General features: G+C 43.6%; 1 protein-coding gene across 1 annotated transcript; it reads right to left on the bottom strand.

Moving 5' to 3' along the window:
* Nucleotides 1-1,445: 1,445 nt before the first annotated feature.
* Nucleotides 1,446-25,034, bottom strand: LOC144504108 (uncharacterized). The gene is made up of 8 exons (XM_078229285.1): nucleotides 25,024-25,034; nucleotides 24,571-24,745; nucleotides 21,714-21,764; nucleotides 17,974-18,060; nucleotides 14,865-15,058; nucleotides 6,548-6,582; nucleotides 5,432-5,499; nucleotides 1,446-1,627 (listed from the first exon to the last, which is right to left on the bottom strand). Exons 1-8 carry the CDS (start codon nucleotides 25,032-25,034, stop codon nucleotides 1,592-1,594), a joined length of 657 nt encoding a protein of 218 aa, XP_078085411.1. The 3' UTR covers nucleotides 1,446-1,591.
* Nucleotides 25,035-25,372: the final 338 nt, after the last annotated feature.

Here is a 25,372-nt window from a genome sequence, read left to right as displayed (position 1 = left end):
AAGATACGTTAAAGGAAATCTGTATCATGTTATTTTTAAAACATGGCTAGTAGCCACACATTCAGGCTATTACACCAAAAGGCATCACTAAGCTCTACATCATACGATTTAAGTATATTTGGATTCAAAAAGACACTGTTTCAATAGAATATTCACTGACTTCAAGGATATCTCAATGTGCTCCAAGGCCAATGACGGAGGGTGAACTGTAGTCACGTTTGTAACGCAACATTATACAACTTCAACCTACATTATATGAAAACAAATTACTGCGGATGCTGGAATCTGAAACAAAAGAGAAAATGCTGGAAAATCTCAGCAGGTCTGGCAGCATCTGTAAGGGGAGAAAAGAGCTGACGAGCTTTGACAAAGGGTCATCTGGACTCGAAACATCAGCTCTTTTCTCTCCTCACAGATGCTGCCAGACCCGCTAAGATTTTCCAGCATTTTCTCTTTTGGTTTCAATTTACATTATAGGATTCCACACTGTTTTATTCAGTTTCTGTTTTATTCAGAATCTGTTTTATTCAGACAACTCCCACCTGTCTAAACTTCCCCAGCTTTGATTTTATTGAATGATGGAGCAGGCTCAAAGGGCTGAGTGCCCAATGCTGCTGCTAATTTGTATGTTCGTATTCTCAACCACGGGGTGAGGTCGGAGAATCCCAGCCACGGGGTGAGGTCGGAGAATCCCAGCCACGGGGTGAGGTCGGAGAATCCCAGCCACGGGGTGAGGTCGGAGAATCCCAGCCACGGGGTGAGGTCGGAGAATCCGGCCCATTGTATTTTTCTTGTTAGTAACAAGCTTCACAATACGTCCACAGTTTGGTGAGGTGTATTTCCATTTCCTGAATCCATGCTGACTCTGCTTTGACAAGTGTTCACGCAACAGATTTATTGACGTTGTTAAAATAAATGTTTGTACAACTGATAAACCTACTGGTCTATTGTTTCAAACTTTATTTCTTAGCCTTAACTTAGACAAGATGGTAATGTTAGCTACTTTCCTATCCTGTAAAATGTTGCCCAAATTTAATAAACACTAAGAAAGTTGAAGATTGAAAAACATACAGAATGCTTGCAGGTCATCAGACTGATGGTTCCCTGCTGCTTGTGGTCCTTAGTAATGTGGATGTGAGGGATACAGTTTGATGCCCAGTGTTGCTAGGGCACAAATGATGGAATATATGGCCATACTGGCAGCTGTGATCTCTGGCTTCTGACTGCTGAGGTTACGCTGACTTTGTCTCACTAGGGGCAGAAACTTTGGCACTTTAATTTTTAATTCTGGAGTTGACTTTTACAGTAAGTGTAAAATACAAGAAACTGTCTTAAAAATGGAGTGCATTTCTCACAAACAGAAAAAATTAAAACTTAAAGTCATTACCATTAAATAAAAATGAATTTCTCAGACAATTAGCACTTAGCGTGCCTGATATCATATTTGGTGGTCATTAACTTATTTATTCAAGTAATCTAACAGTGAAACATGTGAATTTCTGGTGTAATTAGAATTAGAGCAATTTTTTTACAATGTAATTGTGAACCTATGGAAGGCACTCGGATCTGCTTGCCATTCCATTTTCGACCGTTAATCTTGATCAAGGGCGCACAAGTCTTCATTCTCCTGCAGGAAACAGAATTGGAATAAATGAATTATAAGTAATTGTGACCAATTTTATGAAAGTATATTCCCTCCGAGGAGCCCAGCCTACCCCGGGAACTGAAGGTGAGCTTCACATGATTTCTTTTACCCAAATAAATCTTAGTCATTCATAGATTGCACTGCCGTTTACAATTCTGTAATTTACCAAAGACTCAGTTATAAAAAGGTACAATTCTCAACTATAGTCAGTTTTTTCAGTTTTCTCTGAGTAAATATATGTGCAACACGTGTCCTCAGCTCAAACCCAAGGCCAGGATTTTCTAACCAATCACCAAACTCCAACTGATGTAGAACATTGTTACTTTTATCTATTTTAGGTCTTGAATCTTAATGTCACATACTCAATGGCTTCCAGTCAATCAGTAAATCAGTTTAAAAACCTCAATAAATTTCTCCTTCACAAGAACAACTTGTATTTATATCACCTTATTGTCATAGAAAATCCCACAGTGTTTCACTGTGCTGTTCTAATGTAAAGTCTGATACTGAGACACAAACTCGGACAGATGACCAAAAACTTGGTCGAAGAAATAAGCTTTAAGGATTATCCTATTGAGGAGGTTATAGTGAGATCTGGGGAGCAACTTACAGAGATTCAGGCGCAGTCAGCTGACTGTACAGCTACAGGTGGAGTGATTGGCATTGCCGATTCTCAAGAAGCCAGAATTAGTTAGCTCGGTGCAGGAACCTCAGAGGGCTGTGGGGTTGGAGCAGATTGCAGAAATAAAGAGGGGTGAAGTTATGGAAGGATTTGAAAAGAAGGATGGGAATTTTAAAATGAGAGGTTGCTTAACTGGGAGCCAGTGTTTTGGATGATCTCACGTTTAAATACGGTAGAAAGTGGGAGGCTGGCTGGGGTGCACGGGAAGAAACAAGTCTAAAGATTCTGCTGGATCACATTGTGGATTTCTGAGTATCCTTCTATAAGCTCCTTAATAATGGATTCTAGCACTTTCCCTATGGCAGATGTTCAGGTTAACTGGCCTCTAGGACTTCCTGAATAGATTCTAACAATTTCCCAACAACTGACAGGCCTGGAGTTCCTGTTTTCCATCTCCCTCCTTTCTTGAAAAGTAGAGTAACATTTGCCAACTTCCAAGCTGGTAGGACTGTTCCCGAGTTCAATGGGTTGCAGAAATTCACAGCCAGCGCATCCACTAATCCTGCAGCTATCTCCGAGGGTGTAGGCTCATCAAACCAGGGCGTTTGTCGCATTTTAGTCCCTTAAGTTTTTACAGTTCCTTTTCTCTGTCAATCTTCATTTCCCGAATTGCCTCTCTCTTTTAACCCTTAATTTACAGTCTATTTCTGGAATAGAAGCTTGTTTTCTACTGTGAAGACAGACACAGGGTGGGATTTTCCACGTAGAGCGCTGCGTCTTTCGCGGTAACGGAGGAGGCCTGCCATTGGGCGGCAGAGACGGCCTGCCATTGGCTGGCGACGGGATCTCCTGGTCTCGCTGTGGTCAAGGGGGTTGAATGCACCCCTCACCATTGGGAAACCCATGGCGGGGGTGTGCTGTCAGCGGGACTGGAAGGTCCCACTGGTGTGAACGGCTGGAAAATTCCAACCAGAAAATATTTGCTCAATGCCTCTGCCATTTCCTCATTCCCCATGATAATTTATTCTGTCTTTGACACTAATGGACCAATGTTAACTTGAGCTACTCTCATCTTCTTTCTCTGTTTAGAAAAGCTCTTACAATTTATTCTTTACTCTCATCATTGTTTTTTTCCCTCATCAAATTTTTGGCAGCCCTTTGCTGGTTTCTAAAACATTCCAAGTCCTCGAACGTGCTGCTGTTTTTTGCAATATTGTAAGCCCCTTATTTAATCTAATACTATCCTTAACTTCCTGAATGAGGCACTGATGGGTCTTTCTTGCTGAGTTTTTGTTCTTGAATAGAAAGTATTCTTGTTGAATATTTTGAATTGTTTCTTTAAATGTTTCCCACTGTTGATTTACCTCCATTCCTTTCAGTCTATTTACCCAATCAATCTTAGCCAGTTCTCCCCCGCCACCTTCATACCAGAACACAATCTCTGGGATTTCTTATCATGGCTGCAATCTACCCTGTGCCCTATCACTACCGCAATCCTGTCCCCCCTCAGCACCTGAATGGCATTCTGCACCATGATGCAACAGTTAGTTTGATTATCTACCCTGAAGTCCTTGTTCTCATCCACCCAGGTAGCAATTATCTTGTATCTGTTGGTCAAAGTCAAGGGTTGAGGCTCCTCCATTACCACATGCTGGGTCCCTATGTCTGACTAACCTGCAGTCACACCTTCTTGCCCTCGCTAGTCCTACCTTGTTTAGGATGTGAATGTGCTCTGGTATAAAGGTAACTCTCCACTTTACTGTTGCCCCACAATGTCTGAAACTCAGACTGCAGTTCAGCAACTCTATGGGCCTGATTTTACCATTTTCATTCTAAGTGCTGAATCTGGGCGTAATTCAAATCCGACTTGGAAATCTGCTTTCCGGCGCCCCCATACGCACTCAGCCTGACAAAAACATCGCGGGTCCGCATTGCGCTGTGGGCGGGGCTTAGCGTGCCCGAAACAATCGGAGCACTGAACTGCGCATGCGCAATTAGAAAAAAATAATCTGAAAAAGCGCGCCTGTGTCAGATTGCTCCCGAGCCGCAAAAAGCAGATCAAGCGGCCCGGGAGCGAAAAGCAGGAGCACTGGCCCTCACCGACATCACTGACCCCCTTATTCCACCCCCCCGCCCTACTACCCAGGCCGATTGCGCCCCCCCCCCCCCCCCCCCATCACCCTCCACCCCCCCCCTCCCCCACCGATCGCCCGCATAGTGGCAGTGGACCCCTTGCCTCCCCCGTCCTCCCCCCCCCACCAGAGATACATCTTACCTGCCTCCCTCCTCCCCCCCCAGAGAATGATCTGGCCTCACTCCTCCTCTCCCCCCTCCCCCCAGAGGTACATCTGACCCGCCTCCTCCTCCCTCCCCACCCCTTCACCAGAGAATGATCTGGCCCGCCTCCCTTACCCCCACCCCCCGCAACCAGACAACGATCGGCCCTCTCCCCCACCCCCCCCCCCACCAGACAACGATCGCCCCCCCCCCCCAACAGACAATGATCGGGCCTCCCTCCTCCCCCCCCCCCCCCCCTCAACAAAGAATGATCAGACCTGCCCCCCCCACCCCCCTCACCCCCCACGGATCTGAGTCAGAGAACCGTTGGAAGCTCTGAATTCGTCTCTTCAGCAGCTGGAGCGCCCGATTCAGACTTTTATTCAGCAGGTCCATTACGGCGCGGTTCCGGATTGGCAAACGCGGTGGTAAAGGGGGAAATGCTGATAAAGTTGGGTGGGCAGTTCATTAATTCAATTGAAATACATGCAAATACATTTAAATCGCCGTTAGAAACATAGAAATACTACAGCACAAACAGGCCCTTCGGCCCCACAAGTTGTGCCGAACACATCCCTACCTTCTAGACCTACCTATAACCCTCCATCCTATTAAGCTCCATGTACTCATCCAGGAGTCTCTTAAAAGACCCTATTGAGTTCGCCTCCACCACCACTGACGGCAGCCGATTCCACTCGCCCACCACCCTCTGTGTGAAAAATCGGATCGTGTCCATTCCTGGGTCTCAATAAATTGGCCATCTGCGCGGACATGGGCAGATTGGGTTAATGGCCTCACATCCGACTTTACCGCGCCCGTTTTCGGGCGCGACGCAATGGTAAAATCGGGCCCTTTGAGTCAGTCACTGTGTAATTTTAATTTCTTACCTCGGATTCTTTGTCTTCATCAGATGAAGACATTATGCATGTCTCAGTTGTGTCTCTAGGCTCAGCTTCTGAAAGGCAACAATTATTCATTCTGTTATTCATTTAATAAAATTTACTGGAAATGCTTATCTGATATTTGGATTTGGAATTCAGACAGTAATCTTTAACATGAATTGTTCTATCTGTTTTATACATTAGTACCTCGCTGCTAGTGCAGCTTTGATATTATGTTTGTGATCATTGTGTCTTTACTGGTACAGCAAAGTCTCCTGTCCACTGCATGATTACTGGTATCTGTTACAGGCTCCAGGTCAACAGGTTTGATAAAATGAGGAACACTGTGAACAAGTTACAAAGGACCCGAGGACAGGGTAGTATTTGCATAATGGGGCCCTTTAATTGCCTAACCAAGGAGTGGTCTGATGGGAAAGCTACCAAGTCTCAAAGGATGCAAACCAAAAATATTTATTGATGCTATAATGACAGTATCCGTACTCAGTACGCTCGGTTAATGCTAATTGATGTGATTTAATCTTTCGCAGTGATTTTGGGACAATATCTAACCTGGAACAAGAACAAAGTACAGCACAGGGACAGGGCCTTTGGCCCTCCAGGCCTGCGCCGCTCACATTTACCTATCTAAACCAATCGCTTACATCCCTCTATTGCCCGTTTGTTCATATGCCTATTAAGATAAGTCTTAAATGTAACTAATGTAACTGCCTCAACCACCTCACTTGGCAGTGCATTCCAGGCCCCCACCACCCTCTGCATAAAAAATCTTCCCCCACACATCTCCCTGATCCTTTCCCCCCTTATCCTGAACTTCTGCCCCCTTGTAATTGTCATTTCTGCCCTGGGAAAAAGCTTCCAACTGTTCACCCTATCTACACCTCTCAGGTTGCCCCCTCAGCCTCCGTCTTTCCAGGGAGAACAATCCCATGTAAACAACAGTAGGTATAGTACGCCAGACTTTAGCTGTCCAGCTAATTTAGTATTGGTTTCAGATTTCAGAAAGCTTCAATTTACAAACCATCCTGGCTACTTCCAGTTATGTGTGGTCAATGCATTACAGGAGCTGATGTTGTGAATTATGCTTTCTTATTTAATACGTACCTTTATCAGTGATAGAGGGCTGAGAGGTATAGTCCCTGGAAAGCAATAACATTCAGTTAATTTTAAAGTTGATCACATTTACTACAACGTCAGGTTAATGACTTTTGAGTTAGTTTTTTCTCATTCTTCACATTATTATCTTTCATGATGGGTACCTCTAGCAACCCCCCACGGAATCACAACAGTAATTTTACCTTTAAAAATACTTTTCCAAACTGAAGGCATTTCATTCTGTAAGTCACCTCCACTGACCACCTTTGTTTGTTGACCACAGGAGGGAGTTTAACAAATGGGTTGTTAAAAACACCAGACCGGAATTTACTTTGTCTTTTTCGAAGACTTAGGACAATAACCTTTCCAAAAATTGCTCAATACGTAACAAAAACGTTAAAAAAAGAACAATTTAAAGAAATAAAAACATACACAAGCACAACAGAGGAATATTTTTGTGACTGATTAATTTCAGCTGTAAGCACCAAATGCACTTGTAGCACATTTGTGTGTGTGCTATTTTAGCCAAGCATTATATTCAATGGGAAAATTATCCCAATAATATATTACAATGTTGGTTACTGGGAATTTCTTACCGACTGTCACTGTCGAATTCCTCATCTTCATCTGAGCCTCCAAGGTTAGATGAGCAGTTCCACAGTTCAGTTAAGTAAGTTATGTTGATGTGAATTTAAAAATGAATAATTCGCCTCCTTAGCCTCCAAGGATTTCCATCATCTAAGGCACAAGCCACAACATCCGAACACCTCAGCACCATCAAGACAAAGTAGCCAACTTGATTGGCACCCCATCCACTACTTTAAACATTCATTCCCCACACTATTGATATAATGTGTACCATCTATAATATGCACTTCAGTAACTCACTGAGACTTCTTTGTCATTACCTTCCAACCTGTGATCACTACCACCTAAATGGACAAGGACAGCAGACATGTGAACATCACCACCTTCAAGTTCCCCTTCAAGTCACGCACCATTCTGACTATATCGCTCTTCCTTCACTGTTGTTGGGTTAAAATTCAGAACTCCCTCTATAGCAGCACTGTAGGCAAACCCACAGTGGCCTGTAGTGCTTCAAGAAGGCAGCTCACCAAAACTTTCTCAGGGATGGACAAAAATGTTGGTCTTGCAAGTGATGCTCACATCCCAAGGACAAATAAAAATGTAATTATAAAGCAAAGAGAGTGAACTATACCGTAATCTCTCTAATCCAGAAATCTACTGTTTGGAATCGCCAATTGTCCAGGAATTGTTTGATCAAACCCTAACAGCTCCTGGCATCATTTTCGGACAGTACTTTGGGAACAGAAACATGGAAGATGCAGGCCGGGTTTTCCAATTCTTCCCGCCAGTGGGATCTTCTGGTCTGGTAGCAAGGCCAGCAAAACAAATGACCATTGACAAACTGCCACTGAGCATCCTGCCTCAGTTGCTGGAAACTCGCCACAGGGGAGGTAGGGAGGCAAAACACCCCAGCCATAGTAATTAGATACGTAAAACAGTTTTTATTACTGTTTTATCATAAGAGCAGAAGAAATAGGAACAGACCAGACCCATTGCAAGTCTTGTGGCCCGCTACACCTGGCCAGATCAAGTTCTGGTCCAGAGAGGGCAAGAGCCTGATGAGAACTAATTTGAATACATCTGGATACAATTAGCGGGCTGGAAGCCTGATTCAACGGATGCTCGCATTCCCCCCCCCAAGCAGGAACAGCCGTGGGTGCCAGTTAGTCCTGGTGCTGATGATTGGGGACCTGGCACTGTGGACTCTGAGTGGGGACAAGGCAGTAAGTATTGCCTCCAACTGTGCCCATGGGCTACTTTGCCACTGCCAGAGCCCCAGATGCTCTGAAACAGTTTTGAAATGCTTTGATGGACAGGAGCATTCAATTTCATTAGGGAGAGACCCCTTTCCAGCATAAATCAGCCCCAGCAGCTCTGAAGAGCCAATGAATATTTTTAGAAAGCACATCTGCGTTTTAGGGTCAGAGACTTGAAAAAAATGCAATGCAAAAAAATGGGGCCAGACAGAATAGGGGTGGTGAAAAGAGGAAGCACTTCAAGCTTAATGGAATGTGAACTGATTGTATCAGTAATTAATCGTTTGATCTGCCCTTTTTGATTCGATTTATTATTGTCACATGTATTAGTATACAGTGAAAAGTATTGTTTCTTGCGCGCTATACAGACAAGGCATACCATTCATAGAGAAGGAAACGAGAAAGTGCAGAATGTAGTGTTGCAGTCATAGCTAGGGTGTAGAGACTGTTATGGTTCAGGTTAGAACCTCCAAAGTGTTTTATGAAGCCCGCCTGAATCATAAGTTTTGCACCTTGAATTTGGCGAGTCCTTCAGGTGTGATTCAAAGGACCCAGTAGGGAGCTTTCATCAAACAAAGCATATTTAAGAATATAGTTAACATGTATAGTAAGAAAGTCAGCAAGAACCTTTACCAATTACAAACAAGAAACAAAACAACCACTATAATGTATAACTCTTAATGAATGTCTCTAATGTGTTCCAGTTAAAACAAAGATCCAATAAACGATTAAAACAGATTTATCACTGTACAGGCTAAAGCTCGCTTAATACTGGAATCTAGTTCCGTGGGTTGAATGCTGATTTCAAATGATCTTGAAAACTCAGAGCAGGCTGCAGTCATATCAGTTCCCCAAAACACCAAAGCACAGATTCTTTACTGCAGCATGGCAACAAGCCCTTCTTTCAGCTAACTAGTAAAATTTTCAAAGCAAAGCCGAGAGAGAAAGAGACTTCTTTTCCAGCTTGCTTCTAAGACTGCCTCTAACACTGGAGCCAAAACGAAACTGAAAACAATCCCTGTCACCTGACCTGCCCACAGTTTTCTCCTCCCAATAATGACATCACATAAAGTTGTGATCATGAGCCCATTGAAGCTGTGAGCTGCAGAAAAAAAAAATTCCTACAAGTACACTGACATCACAAGAAAGATCAACTGAATGCGAGGTAGGTCCATTCAAAAGTCTGACAGCAGCAGGGAAGAAGCTGTTTTTGAGTCAGTTGGTTTGTGACCTCAGAATTTTGTATCTTTTTCCCGACAGAAGGTGGAACAGAGACACATCCCAGGGTGCGTGGGGTCCTTGATTATGCTGGCTGCTTTTCTGAGGCAGCGGTAAGTACAGACAGTGTCAATGGATGGGAGGCAGGTTTGAGTGATGGACTGGGCTTCATTCATGATCCTTTGTAGTTGCTTGCGGTCTTGGAGCAGCCCTGGAGCTGTCAGTCAGAAAAGCTTTTAGCAGATAATGGATCATCAGTTCCTTGTGTAAACAAACCCTAGCTAATCCCCTCTTTGATCTGCTGAAGAGGGGGGAAGTGGAAGCAGAAAGTATCTAAAGCACATCCATTAACAGTACTATGATCTACAGGGCTACTGCCAAGGCTGAAAAATGAATCTCTTTCAGCCAGCAGACATCTGATGGGCTGAATGGCTGCCTACTCTATGTTTCCGATAAATCTATAGCCAATTTCCGCACTTGATGCATTGAGACTCTCAGAAGGACCATTCATAATAGTTCAATAAGACATCCAAATAATTCTGTCATTGATATATGGGATGAGGATGCAGAATCTTGTCCATTTGAACATTGGCTTATTTGGTGTTTCACAAGCCTGACTTTTGTTGTAGCTCTCTTGGATTGAAATTGACCGTAGAATTCTGACAATACCACACTCAACAAACATACCAGATCCTACATGTGAAAACTGTGAACGAGAGACTTCCTGCATGATTTTGCTGTCTCCTCATCAAAATTCTTAAGAACTGTTCATAATATTTCAATGTAATTCATCAGCACTCTGAGACATGATAAGGTGCTGTGCCAGGGTGGTTTTCTCATCATTTTCAGCATCTACAAGGGAGATGTGGGCAGCTGGTCACCAGGAGATATGCAAGGGCTGGTATCCGGGTCGCTCTCCCTCCCTGTGTGGGGGGAGTGTTTGCCTTCCAATGATTAGATGAGATTGGAAACTCATGAGGCGTTATATTTGCTAATTTATATCTCTGCTTTACTGTGTACAAACTCAAAACCCTAGTGTGCTGTGCCACCCTGATGCTCCTGCACTAGGTACAATTTCAGAAACACATCTCATTCTATTATCATGGGTTTGTGTGAAAGACAGAACCATTGAGATGCAGTTGGGTAGCACGGTGGCACCTAGCACTGCTGCCTCACAGCGCCAGGGACCTGGGTTCGATTCCCAGCTTCGGTCACTGTCTGTGCAGAGTTTGCACCTTCTCCCCGTGTCTGCATGGGTTTCCTCCGGGTACTCCGGTTTCTTCCCACAGTCTGAAAGACGTGCTGGTTAGGGTGCAGTGACCCGAACAGGCGCCGGAGTGTGGTGACTAGGGGAATTTCACAGTAACTTCATTGCAGTGTTAATGTGAGCCTTATTTATGACTAATAAATAAACTTTAACTTTATGGTGAAAAACTACAGGTTTGATGCAGTTTATATCCCACATTTTAAATGGACATTGCGTGGGACATCTAATTAGTCTTGTAATGAACTAAATTTTTGGGCAGTGGTTCAGTTCCAGGCTGCAATCGTTTTTTCTAGGTTCTTGCTGCAGTAGAGACTGTCAGAGGTAATTCCTCAGATATAACTCCAAAGGATTGGTCTCGTAAAAGATCTAGGATGAAATGCTTCCTGCATTAATGTGAGATTGGGTTATTCTTCCTTCAGTTATTCTGAGAGAAGGAAAAGCAGGAAGCCTTCTTGAACGTCAACTGAACAGCTGACTGCCGATTCAGGAACCTCGCCCTCCTGGTGCGTTTGGCCCACTGTGATTCACGCTGGAGTATTTTCTTCAGTTTTAAAGTGGTTGAATCCCACCTCAGTAACACTGTCGGCACCAGCGGGAAACACACTGATGTTTCAGCTGGCGGCAGCACCTAGAAATCATTCGGGAGAATTGTGGCCCTAATGTGGGAAATGCAAACGTTCCACTAATGCAAAGCATTTTTTCTCTGATTAATGGGACAACTCAGACAGACCTAACACCCAATTTTATCACTGATGGGAAACAAGATTTTGAAGGATTTAAAACAGCAGCTTCAAAAATAATTTTCACAGCAACCTTCCATTTACTTACCTCAAGAATATTTATGCAGTCTACATGAGGCCACACCTCCGAGTTCATAGAAAGCAGATAGCAGAGTCTAAGTTATGATGGCATTATCATCACTGCCTTATTTAAAGTCGGATACTGCTGCTGATGGATGGAAGTAATTCTGGACAAATGAGGTAGATGTGAAAATAAACAGGAACCTGGTGTAGCAGACCCCAACCAAAAATCAGAGAGTGTGAAGATCTGAGCCCTGAACATCTGACAGAAATTTTTAAAAATTCTGTAACAGGGTGTCACTGGCTAGGCCACCATTTATTGCCCATCCCTAATTGCCCTTGAGAAGGTGGTGGTGAGCTGCCTTCTTGAATCGCTGCAGTCCATGTGATATAGAGGCATCCACAGTGCTATTAGGGATTTTAGGGTTTTGACCCAGCAACAGTGCAGGAGTGGCTATATAGTTCCAAGTCAGGATGTTGTGTGGCTTGGAGAACTTGCAGGTGGTGGTGTTTTGTTGGTAAGGGTTGTGGGTTTGGAAGGTGCTGTCGAAAGGAGCCTTGCTGCAGTGCATCCATGTAGGTTGCTACCACAGTGCTGAAGGTGGTGTATGGTGTCAATCAAGTGCGCTGCTTGTGTCCTAGATAGCGTTTTTAAAATTAGTTCATGGGATTGGGCATCACTAGTTGCCCATCCCTGAGGGCAATTAAAAGTCAACCACATTGCTGTGGATCTGGTGTCACATGTAGGCCAGATAAGGACAACAGACATCTTTCCCTAATGGACATTAGTGAATTGTGACAATTGACAATGGTTTCATGGCCATCATTAAACATTTTTAATTACAGTTTTTTTTTTAACTGAATTCAAATTTCACCACTGCCTCCCCAGTATCCAGCTACTTGAGCATTGTTCGAGCTGCCCTCATCCAGCCAAGTAGAGTGAATCCCATCAAACACTCCTGACTTGTGCTTGTAGATGGTGGACAGACTTTGGAGTCAGCAGGTGAGTTACTCACTGCACAATTTCCAACCTCTGACTTGCTCCTGTCCCTACAGTATTTATATGGCTGACTCAGTTCAATTTCTGGTCAAAGATAATCCCCCAGTTGTTGACTGTGGGGGATTCAGTGATGGTAATGCAATTGAATGTCATGGGGAGATGGTTGAGTTCTCTCTTGTTGGAGATGTTCATTGTGTGGTTCTACTGGACTCTTCTATGCAGAAATACAAAAGATAAAACCTGAACATTATCCATCTGAGCACTGAGTTTATGTGAAATGAATGCCCCCTCAATTCGAAGAGCAGCCAGCACAGCTCATGCATATTGATCATTGAAAGAAACTCAGGGAAAACACAAGACTAGGTTTAAAAGCACATTCTTCAAACATTGGCAGGAAGTGGCGGCACTGTTGTACGAAACATTATCTCCACAGACAACATATAATGATGGTTACACTGAAGTTCTTGGATGGTGTAAATGGGATCGGTTGGTAATTAATGGTCAGTTTGACATGGTGGGCCGAAGGTTCTGTTTCTGTGCCGCATGACTCTATTCTATCAGCCTTTAGATTCAGACATTTCATTCTGATGTTTCATTGATTCTTCTGCTCCCCTTCCCATTATCTACGCAGTTTATTGCTGTTTGTTCCTTTGTATCCTTCAATCGCTCATTCTGCCCTGCAGCCAACTAGCCCTTAACTTGGCCCTTCCATTGTTGTTTTGTTCCCACCCTATGCACATGTATGCTGGTTCCACTAGTCTGTCAATTAAACTAGAGAAAGGAATTGAAACAAGTGGCATCTAAAATTGAACATAAATTTCTGTAAATATTACCAGCTTTAAAATAATTTGAGATTTGGATGTCATTGGCAAAGCCAATGTTTATTTCCTATTGCTAATTACTCTCAAAAAGCGGTGGGCATTCTTCTAAAACTGATGCAGTCTGCATGGTGGAATGTTCTAGATAATTATATCTGTCAGGATGGAACTCGAAGGTTATGGTTTTCCTGTGCAGTGTTGTCTTTAACTTTCCAAGCACTGGAGGTCGCAGGTTTGGGAATTGCTGTCAAATAATCCTCGGCAAGTTGGAACTGTTTCCTGTAGCTACTACAAATTGCTGCCAAAGTGCTTTGTTCTTGGAGGGTGCAGATAGCTAAACTTGTGGACAAGGTGCTGAACAAGTGGCCTGTTTTATTCTGGATAGTACTGAGCTTGTGTGTTTGTTGGAGTTGCATGCATCCAGGCAACTACACTACTAATTTACACCTTCTAGAACTGCATCACTTGGTGCAGAATATCCAGTCTTTGACCCACTCCAGTTGCCTCAGTATTTATACGTCTGCTCCAGTTAAGTTTCTTTCTAGGCAATGATGGCCCCCAGTATGTTGTTTTTTAAAAATTCATTCATGAGACATGGGCGTCGCTGGCTGGGCCAGCATTTATTGCCCATCCCTCGTTGCCCGAGGGCAGTTGAGAGTCAACCACATTGCTATGGCTCTGGAGTCACATGTAGGCCTGACCAGGTAAGGATGACAGGTTTCCTTTCCTAAAGGACATTAGTGAACCAGATGGGGTTTTCCGACAATCGACAATGGTTTCATGGACATCAGTGGATATTTTTATTGAATTCAAGTTCCACCATCTGCCGTGACGGATGGATTGTTTCATTCGCTGAGGAATTGTGAATGGAGCTGAACATTGTACAATCATCATTGTATCATTTCTGTTCTTACAATGGAGAGGAGGCCATTGATGAAACAGCTGAAGGTAGTTGGAGCTAGGTCGCTGCCCTGAGGAGCTCTTGCAGTGATGTCCTGAAATAGAGATAATTGGCAAGCAACAACTACCCACATCTTCCTTTGTGCCAGCTACTTTAAGGGTTTCCATCCAAACCCCACTGGATTCAGGGTTTCTTGATGCCCACACTCTGTCTTGTGCTGTCTTCATCTTAAAAGCTGTCACTCTCACCTTGTCAGTCGCTGATTGAGGGAGAACTAGAACATTTAAATAGAATGTGGCTGAGGCAATACACTGGGGAGTCCTTGAACATCTGTAACTACAAGATATTCCAAGTACATCTGTTTAACACCACAGAAACAATTTCCTCTCATTTTTTCATAAGAAAACAATTATTTTAAAAAGCCACAGATGAAGTCCAGCTGATGTCTTTAGCAGATCTAGGAAATGTCAATACTAACCTTGCTTTCTTTTCCACTTGACCCAGTAAGTTTTTGTAAGCAGCAATCTCTTGCTCAAGCTGTGTCTTTACATTTAATAGCTCCTGATATTCACTTGCATGGCGTACAATCCTTTTTTCCAGTACTTTACTGCATTCTTTCTGTCTGTATATGTCCTTGTCCTTTTCTAGCAATGAGTTCTTCATTAATTCATCCTTTTGAGAAATAGTAATTTCAAATACACCAATTATGGATATGTTAAATACATTATTACCATCTAACCAAATACAGTGACAAAAACTGTGACATTAGTTTCACTAAACAGGTTTGTTAACCGAGTATCGATGATGAGAACCCAGTAGTTAGGTGTCAGCTGATTATAGCATCTGGGCAAAAGGTTATGGGGAAAATTCAGATTCAATTCATCAGGGCAGGCACTGCTGGTGGTTTGGCTTGCATGATTTACTCCAATGAGATAAACAAATGAATTTCTTCCCCTTGGATCAATTTGTGCTGGAACTCCAGTCTAGTGCTGCTGAAATGGTGCATTATCAGAGCTGTTACTTTGGAGGTATCAAAACATCTCTCTATTTCCATCTATCCCTCCCCATCTATCCTGTGATTTCTCAGTGCCCTGAACAACAGTCACCACACAAAAGATCTGCAGAACGTCACAGGAGAAGCAAAAAGGTTGAACAGAGTGCAGCTGAGACAGTGCACTGGGGAGAATCAGACCATTAAAATAGAGCATAGCAGAGGCTGAGAACTGTAGAACTGGCACATTTAAACAGAACACGCCAGAGGGAGGAGCTACAGAGCCTAACTTAAATTTAGAGAAAAATCTGTGGAAGTGAAGACAGTGCCGAGCCTGAGGAATTTGAGTAAGCATAAACCATTTTAATTAAGTAAATAAATAATTGTCCCTATCCATGTTTTTGTTAGCTCTAAACTTGCCTGTTCTAACACATTCCTGGCTGATAGAAACATAGAAAATAGGAGTAGGAGGAGGCCATTCGGCCCTTTGAGCCTGCTCCACCATTCATTATGATCATGGCTGATCATCCAACTCAACAGCTTGACCCACCTTCCTCCCATATCCTTTGATCCCCTTCGCCCCAAGTGGTTTGGTTTGCAGGTGCAGCAGGTAGTTAAGGCGGCAAATGGAATTTTGTCCTTCATTGCTAACGGGATGGAGTTTAAACACAGCTAGGTTATGTTGCAGCTGTATAAGGTGCTGGTGAGGCCACACCTGGAGTACTGTGTACAGTTTTGGTCTCCTTATTTGAGAAAGGATATACTGGCACTGGAGGGGGTGCAGAGGAGATTCACTAGGTTGATTCCGGAGTTGAGAGGGTTGGTTTATGAGGAGAGACTGAATAGACTGGGGCTATACTCATTGGAATTCCGAAGAATGAGGGGATATCTTATAGAAACATAGGATTATGAAGGGAATAGATAAGATAGAAGCAGGGAAGTTGTTTCCACTGGCGGGTGAAACTAGAACTAGGGGGCATGGCCTCAAAATAGGGGGGAGCAGATTTAGGACTGAGTTGAGGAGGAACTTCTTCACACAAAGAATTGTGAATCTGTGGAATTCCCTGCTCAGTAAAGCAGTTGAGGCTACCTCATTGAATGTTTTTAAGGCAAGGATAGATAAATTTTTGAACAGTAAAGGAATTAAGGGTTATGGTGAGTGGGCGGGTAAGTGGAGCTGAGTCCACAAAAAGATCAGCCATGATCTTATTGAATGGCGCAGCAGGCTCGAGGGCCAGATGGCCTACTCCTGCTCCTAGTTCATATGTTCTTATGGATAGTCAGAAGCTTTTTCCCAGGGTGGAAGAGTCAATTACTAGGGGGCATAAGTTCAAGGTGCGAGGGGCAAGGTTTAAAGGAGATGCACGAGGCAAGTTTTTTACACAGAGGGTGGTGGGTGCCTACAACTCGCTGCTGGGGGAGGTAGTGGAAGTGGATTTGATAGTGACTTTTAAGGGGTGTCTGGACAAATACATGAATAGGATGGGAATAGAGGGATATGGTTCCCAGAAGGATAGAGGTTTTAGTTCAGTCGGGAAGCATGGTTGGCACAGGCTTGGAGGACCGAAGGGCCTGTTTCTGTGCTGTTATTTTCTTTGTTCTTTGTGATGGTCTGGAATGCGCTGCCTGGGAGGGTGGTGGAGGCGGGATGCCTCACATCCTTTAAAATGTACCTGGATGAGTACTTGACACACCATTACATTCAAGGCTATGGGCCAAGTGCTGGCAACTGGGATTAGGCCGGTCAGGGCCTTTCATGTGTCTGTGCAGACTTGATGGGCTGAAGGGCCTCTTCAGCAATGTAGTATTCTGTAATTAGCATCAAATGTGGAAGAGATGCAGTCTGTGATTGGAGGAGCAGCGAATGGGGGTGAGTTTGCTGGAGGGAGGGAGGTTTTCTTTCGGGGGAACCAGACAGCTGGTTCCCGGGGTGGGGGAGAACCAGAGTGCCATGGCCTGGGGAAGGACCAGAGTGCTGATGCCCCAAGGCAGATAAGAGTGTGGGGCCCAGGAGCAGTTAAAATGCCAGGGCCCAGGGACATACAAGAGTGCCGGAGGCCTGTGGCAAATGAGAGTGCTGGGGCCTGGCGGGCCTGGGGGACGGGGTGAACCAGAGCGTCAGAGCTCAGGAGACCAGTGTGCCGGAGGAGAGATGAGGTCTGAGCTGCAGCGGGGATTTTGGGGAAGAGACTGGCTCACACGTAGGAGAGACTGAGTGGGTGAATGTGGGTTAGAGTGTGTGTGTGCGCGCGTGTGTGAGCTAGACAGTGAGTGTGTGTACACACACAGATGTGACAGAGTGAGTGTGTATGCATATGGGTGTGAAAGGGTGAGCGTGTGTCTGCCTTCCAGCCTCAGGTTTCTTACCACCCATACACAAACACTTACATACATTTTGGTAAACAATGTACAAAAGATGAGGAGGAGAGAGAATCCAAAAGGTCACCAGAGTGACAATGTGATCCATCAATAAACTATGGGTAAAATCTTTTGTGAACCCAGACATTCCATGAGTGGGGGAGGGTTGGCATGCAGCAGTAACCTCAACCAAACAAAATCAATACATCACAGAAATTCCACCTGATAAGACACTTACTTTCAATTTGAGCTCATTCGCCTCTTTACGATAGCAGTCTAGTTCCTTCTTTGCATTTTGCAGTGCTATATTGTTTGCTTCCTCAAACTGTGAATGCAACAAGAGTAAATTATTGCACTGTATATGAAAACATATTATTCATTCTTTGTAATAAAAGAGTATCTGGATTTTCACAAGCACTTCAACAGAAATATAGGTTTACTTACCATACAGTCAGCAGGTTATCTAACTGAATGAGAAAAATCAGAACCATTCAATATATTCCATAGCAATTTACACTCATGATCAAATAAATCCTTTGTTGGATACTAGAGCATCGGCTATCAGCCTGTTTATTTCTCCAAGCGGTGTTGGGTTTTAGGCAGTATAGTTCATTAGGTTTGATTCTAGGTAGGGAGCTGGAATTACAATTTCAGGGGTCTTTAGTTGAACAGGCATACAGGTGAGCAAGTTCCCATATAAAGGTCAGAGATTTCAGAAAAGATGGCAACTCTGACAGCTTCAAAGGCAGCTTAGATTCTTTGTTGCTGAATAAGGAGGTATATAACAAGACTTATTCTCTCCTTCTCTAGCCTGAGAGACAGAGAGACTCCAGGAAGAGAAATGTAGCCTGTAACAGGGTAAGCCACAATTTTAATTCAGCTAAATTGAAAATTTGTGATTATCTAGCACAGGATACTGTGATCTCAATTCCACTTATCTGTCTGCCCCCCGTAACTTTTATGATGTGGAGATGCTAGCGTTGGACTGGGGTAAACACAGTAAGAAGTTTAACAGCACCTGGTGTTGTTAAACTTCTTCCCATAACTTTTGACAGACATCACTGTCTACCAAAGGCCTGCCGAACAAGGCCTTGAATAAATTCAATGACCCAGTCTCCACTACTCTCCAGAGAGGAAAATTTCACATCCTAATGACCCTCTGAAAGAAAACAATTCTCATCATCTCAGTCTTAAAAGGGAAAGAGGTCTCTTATTCTTAAACAATTTCCTTAATTCTCACTTCTCCCAGTGGAAACATCCTCGTGGTATCCACCTTAAGTCCCTTCAAGATCTTATGGGTGGAATTTTCTGGCCATTCCCGCCAGCGGAATCTTCCAGTCCTGCCGAAGGTGATCCCCGCGGCAGATTCCCTGGTGGTGGGTGGGCGAGCCATGCAAAACACCACAGACATCGGTGGGACCGGAAGATCCAGCCAGTGGCCAATGGCTTACACCAGAAAACACGCTGCGGGGATTTAATCACTTCTCATTCATCTAAACTCCAATAGACATAAGCATGGAGTAAGTCCTTCATTCCAGGAATGGGTCAAGTGAACCTTCTCTGAACTGTTTCTAAAGCAAGGGGCGGCACAGTAGCACAGTGGTTAGCACTGTTGCTTCACAGCGCCAGGGACTCGGGTTCGATGCCCGGCTTGGGTCACTGTCTGTGTGAAGTTTGCACGTTCTCCCCGAGTCTGCATGGGTTTCCTCCGGGTGCTCTGGTTTCCTCCCACATTCTGAAAGACGTGCTGGTTAGGGTGCATTGACCTGAACAGGCGCCAGACTGTGGCAACTAGGGGAATTTAACAGTAACTTCATTGCAGTGTTAATGTAAGCCTTACTTGTGACTAATAAATAAACTTTAACATTATTTTTCTTTCAAATAACGAGACCAAAACTGTACACAGTATTCCAGGTGTGGTTTCTACAAGACCCTTTACAACTACTGTAAAATGTCCCAATTTTATATTTCATTCCTCTTGTAATAAACTCCAACTTTTCAATTTCCTTTTAATCACTTGCTGTACCTGGAGATTTAAAAGGGATTTGAGGAAAAACCTTTTCCTCAGAGGGTGGTGGGAATCTGGAACGCACTGCCTGAAAGGGTGGTAGATGTGGGAACCCTCAAGATTTAAGAAGCATTTAGATGAGTATTTGAAACGCTGTAGCACACAAGGATACGACCATGTGCTGGAAAATGGGATTAGGATAGGTGCTTGATGGCCAGCGGAGACACGATAGACCAAAGGGCCTCTTTCTGTGCTGTAAAATTCTGTCAGAACACCCAGATCCCTCAGTACCACTGAGTTCTGTAATCTCTGTCCATTTAAATAGTACACTGCTTTTCTATTCTCCTGCCAAAGTGGGTAAGTTCACATTTTCACACATACATCAAATTCTCACTCCATGTGTCAAACTTCTGCTCACTCATTTAACCTGTTGATATCTCTTTGCTGATTCTCTGCCACCTCTTGACAACTTACTCTTCTACTTACTTGGTGTCATCGGCAAATTTACCTATCATGCATTTGCTCCCTTCTACTGTGAAGACAGACAGAATGCCTCTGCCATTCCTTCATTGCCCATGATAAGTTCTCCCATCTCTGTTGCTTTAGCTACACTCTTACTTTTAATATGTGCTTATAAAAGCTGTTACAAGTTAAGGCCATCCAGTGGCCCTCCCACCACAGACTTCATGGAGGATGGAAGCAGGAAGACAGCGGGTCTCCACCTGCCAGACTCATGCTCCCATCCATCAAACTCTCTGTGGCACGAGCTTGTGTCCTCTGACGCTATATGTGTTGAATGTATGGGGTCCTGTTATGTAGGGAATTCCAGGATTCTGACACAAAGAACATTAATAGTGTGATTCCCACTGACTTCAGCCCTAGCCTGGATGTCGTCAAAATGTTGCAACATGTGGGCAAAGACTATTGTGCGTGTGACGACTGTCTTTGCCCACATCTTGCAGCATTTTGATGATATTCAGGCTGGAGCTGAAGGCAGTGGGAATCACACAATTAGTGTTCTTTCATTGTCATTGTGTCAAAATCCTGGTGAATTGCAAATTGAACATTGCAAAATCATCAACCAGTTATCCACTTAAATCTTGTGACGGACGGATGGTCATTAATGGAAGAAATTGTGCTTTGGCTCAGCAGGTTAAGGAAAAACTAAAAGCTTTAAAGTAATTCAACCAAGAGAGAGCAAGAAGTAATGTGTGGATAAGACATTAGAATGGAAGCACAGGTTAGGTTGTGAGGCCTGAATAATCTCCGTGTTCTTTATCCCATCACACAGGGTTAAGGTTACAAATTGAATGAATTGGAGGTATGACATGATAATCATTACTGTAACCATTCTCGGTTATCATTACTGAGACATGGGCTGGAACTTTACCATCACACCCGCCATGGGAATCGGAGCGGGCACAGGGGGAACTGTGGAAAGGTCTGTTGGCCTTGGGCAGAATCTTATGGTTTTGGGATGAGCGAGGCTGTAAAATTCCACCAAAAGGGGTTGAATTTTCACTTCAGAAACAGGAAACAGGAGGTGGGTGTATTTCTGGGTCAGAAACCTGTCTCTTGTGGGAAACTCTTAAAAGTTCAGATTTTCTCAAGGGTGAATTAATTTATAGGGAGACGGGTCTCCTGTCCACACAGCCAATGTGGGGCAGGAATGGAGGCGAGTCAGATCAAAGCCTATCCTGGGGGAGAGATTTACGGTTTGTGTGAAAGCTTTCCACTGCAACAGAGGGAAATGAGTAGGAAAGCTGGACACCTGGAATCTAAGACAAATGTTCATATCATCAATGCCAACCTGGATCTAATGCTTGAGTCTGTGAGGGAGAGAAAGGAGTCCCTTTAAACCAGAGGATGGCAGTAAGAGAGTAGTACCTTGTTGTGTTGTGCAGCAATGAACTTCACTCTCCCATGCCATCTTGCTCTGCCTTTTCATCTTTTACCTACTCATCTTCTACCGATGAGCTGTCGTGTTCCAGAGATTCCTCTTTCTCAAGGTCCACACTTCTCTGGAGGGCAGTAGACTACCGCAATGACCAAGATCCTTGCAGGAAGGTATTGGAAACCACCACCTAACCGGTCCAGGCACTGCAATCACATTTTCAGAAGCTTGATGGTCTGGTCACTGGTTGCCCTGCCAATCAGGTGGCATTGATTGTGTAAATTCTTTCTGGGCACCTGTAGTGGTGCTAATAGCCACCTCTGCCAAGGATTTCCCTGTTCTCCAGGATCCATTCAAGCACCTGGAGGATTGGAGTGAAGATGTGAGGCAAAATGGACTAGCGGAGGGTGAAGGAGCCATGGCAGTTGCCAAGACATAGTGAGTGCACACAGAAGAAAGGTTTGTAATCACAGACCAACTGGATGTTGAGGGAGTGATGCTATTCCTGCAGGCGGATCTCACTGGCCAGTCACTGGGTGTCTCAGTGACACATGGGTGCAGTTGATGACACTCTGAACCTGGAGAAATCCAGTGATGGAGACCACTTGTCTTTGTGAGGTTGTACATTGTTAAATGATTGTGTTGTCCAGCTTTGGCAAAGGAAGCATAGTGACCAGGGAGATGCAGTTGTGTAAAACCAATTTTAAGATGTCACTTAGTCCCACAGCTGATCCTTGGAAACAAAGCAGCTCAAATGCACAGTTACTTTGATGGCCATTTGCAGAGCAGAGAGACCAGTACAGTGAAGGCAGGACTTTAGTGACAAGGGCATATGTCTATGAGAAGAGATTGCAGCACTGGTCCTTCAGTCATCTCCAAGTAGCTCTATTTTTGGCAGTCGATCCTTTGTTGATAGATTGGCTCATGTTGTCTTCCTGTTCTTCTTTCCTCACCTGTGGCTCCCTCAAAGCCAGTTGCCCCTCATTACTACTGAGCCCAAAATTTGACAGAAATGCCCCGAATGCCCTCTGGGTAGCTGGTCACCTAATTGTCCTTGGCAGCCTTGCACCCCGTGGTTCTGACCCTATGATGTCGGGGCGGGGGGGGCGGGGGAAGTGAGGGATGCAAACCGCATTCAAAGCCCAGGACCTGCTGAGATTTTCCAGCATTTCTGTTTTCGTTACAGATGCCAGCATCCGCAGTAATTTGCCTTTATCAATCGGATGGAGTGTGTAAAATGTGTGTAAAATTGCATGTTTCTGCAGAAGCTTGGACTCGTTGTGGGGGGTCTAGAAACGAAGGAGACCAAAAAGGTTTGGGATTCAGATACACGGATCATTAAAGTGTCATGAACGGGTATAGAAAATAGTCAAAACAGAACAGAATGTTGTCCCTTATATTTAGAGCCCAGGTAATATCTTGAGATGGATAGAAAGCTGGTAAGCAGATAGGAAGCAAAGAGTTGGCATAAATGGGTCTTTTTCTGACTGGCAATCAGTGACTAGTGGGGTACCTTAGGAATTTGTGCTAGGACCCCAACTGTTTACATTAAGAGGGTGCTAAATGTATTATCTCCAAATTTTCAGATGATACAAAGTTGAGTGAGATGGTGAGCTGTGAGGAGGATGCAGAGATGCTTCAGCGTGATTAGGACAGGCTGAGTGTGTGGACATATGCATGGCAGATGCAGTATAATGTGGATAAATGTGAGGTTATCCACTTTGGTTGCAAAAATAGGAAGATAGATTATTAGTAGAATGGGTGTAAATTGAGCGAGGTGGATACTCAGCGAGACTTTGGTGTCCTCGTGCATCAGTCGCTGAAAGTAGGTGCGCAGGTACAGCAGGCAGTAAAGGCGGCAACAGGTATATTGGTCTTCATAGCGAGAGGATTTGAGTATAGGGATAGAGATGTTTTACTGCAATTGTAAAGGGCATTGGTGAGGCCACATCTGGAGTATTTTGTGCAGTTTTGGTGTCCTTATCTGAGGAAGGATGTCCTTGCTGTAGAGGGAGTGCAACGAAGGTTTACCAGGCTGATTCCTGGGATGGCAGATCTGTCATATGAGGAGAGACTAAGTCGGTTAGGATTATATTCACTGGAGTTTAGAAGAGTGAGAGGGGATCTCATAGAAACTTATAAAATTCTAACAGGGTTAGACAGGGTAGATTCAGAAAGAATGTTCCCGGTGGTGGGGGACATTGAATTTGACGATCAGCTGTGATCATAATGAATGGCTTACTCCTGCTTCTAGTTTCTATGTTTCTATTACTAGAATACAAGAGGATAGAAATCAGGCTTCAGCTATAAAAACCTTTGGTTGAACCACACCTGGAGTTCTATGAGAAGTATTGGGCAACAGATCTTAGGAAGGATATGCCTTGGAGGATAGGCGATTTAGATTTACCAGAATAATACCTGGATCCCAAGGTTAAATTATGAGTTTACACAAAGTAGGATTGTATTCCCTGCAATTTAGAAGACCAAGGGATGCTCAGTGTTTTCAAGATATTGATGGAGTAGATAGAGAAACTATTTTCAATGGTTGGGAGTCGAGAAGTTGGGAATTCTCTTCTGCAATTTTATAACTAAGATTTGATAGTTGTGAACCAAAGAAAGGTATGTGGACTTAGGTTGCAAATTAAGCATGATCTCACTAAATAGCAGAACAGGCTTGAAAGTTAAATGGTCTACTCCATGGGCAGAATTTTGACAGGCAGTGGGGATTACCATTCTGCCATCCAAAGATTTGGGAGGGCTGCCTTTTTCCACCCCTGTAAAATTGTGAACAGATCGGGAAGACAGTAGAAGGATCCTCCAGAAAATTTTATGGAACCCCCGCTGCAAACCAACTGGCAGGGGACTGTAAAATTCTGCCAATGCTTTCAAATGGCAGAAGGCTAATTATATTGAATTATATTTTCCAAACCTACCTTTTGCTTATATTTGTCCATATCCTCTTTATTCCTTTTAGCGAGCTGTTCATATTCAACATGAATCTCTTTCAGAACCTGTTCTAGCTCTGCTTTATTTGTATCTCCTTGTTCCAGATTCTGTATGTGCTCTACCTTCTTCTGCCAGTAAATGCGCTCCTGTAAGTCAAAACGTCTGTAAAATCAAGGACCATAAAAGGCCACTTGGTTCATTATATCTCATCTCATTGAGTTATTGTATATGAAGCAGTTTGAGAGTTTTGAGATACAAAGAGACTTATTTTAAAGCTTAATTTACCCAGTCTAATATCTAGGTACATTTTGAACCTTCTTCTCATAAATCATTCGAACTTCATAGCATCTTTTAGTTAAAAAGCTTCTTAATAATATTTGTTTTAAATTAATCTTTTATTAATTTAATTGCTGCCATCTGGTCCTTATGGCCTGATTTACCTTAACATCATGTTCTGAGTTCTTCATATCTATATCGTTTTGACACTTCATAGATTAAATTCAGTGACATGCAGTTTGCATCTATTGGAAGATTATAGATGTACTGCTGTGATTTTCCAAACTGCTTTGATGGCAAACAGTCTCACAATTTACACTTAAGTATTCTCATTTCATCCTTCTTTAACCTTGCTTCTCTAGACTTAATAATCTCTAAACTTTTCTCATAGTTTATTTCATTAGGGAAAGCAAGGGATGTGGAGTAAAGATAGGTGAATGGAACTGAAGCAAAGGATCACAGAATTGTTACAGCACAGAAGGAGGCCAAAGAACAAAGAAAATTACAGCACAG

Source organism: Mustelus asterias, chromosome 14 (assembly GCF_964213995.1).
Source record: "Mustelus asterias chromosome 14, sMusAst1.hap1.1, whole genome shotgun sequence".
Classification (NCBI taxonomy): Eukaryota; Metazoa; Chordata; class Chondrichthyes; order Carcharhiniformes; family Triakidae; genus Mustelus; species Mustelus asterias.
The sequence above is the reverse complement of the archived record's forward strand: the minus strand, read 5'-3'. Positions and strand labels throughout refer to the sequence as shown.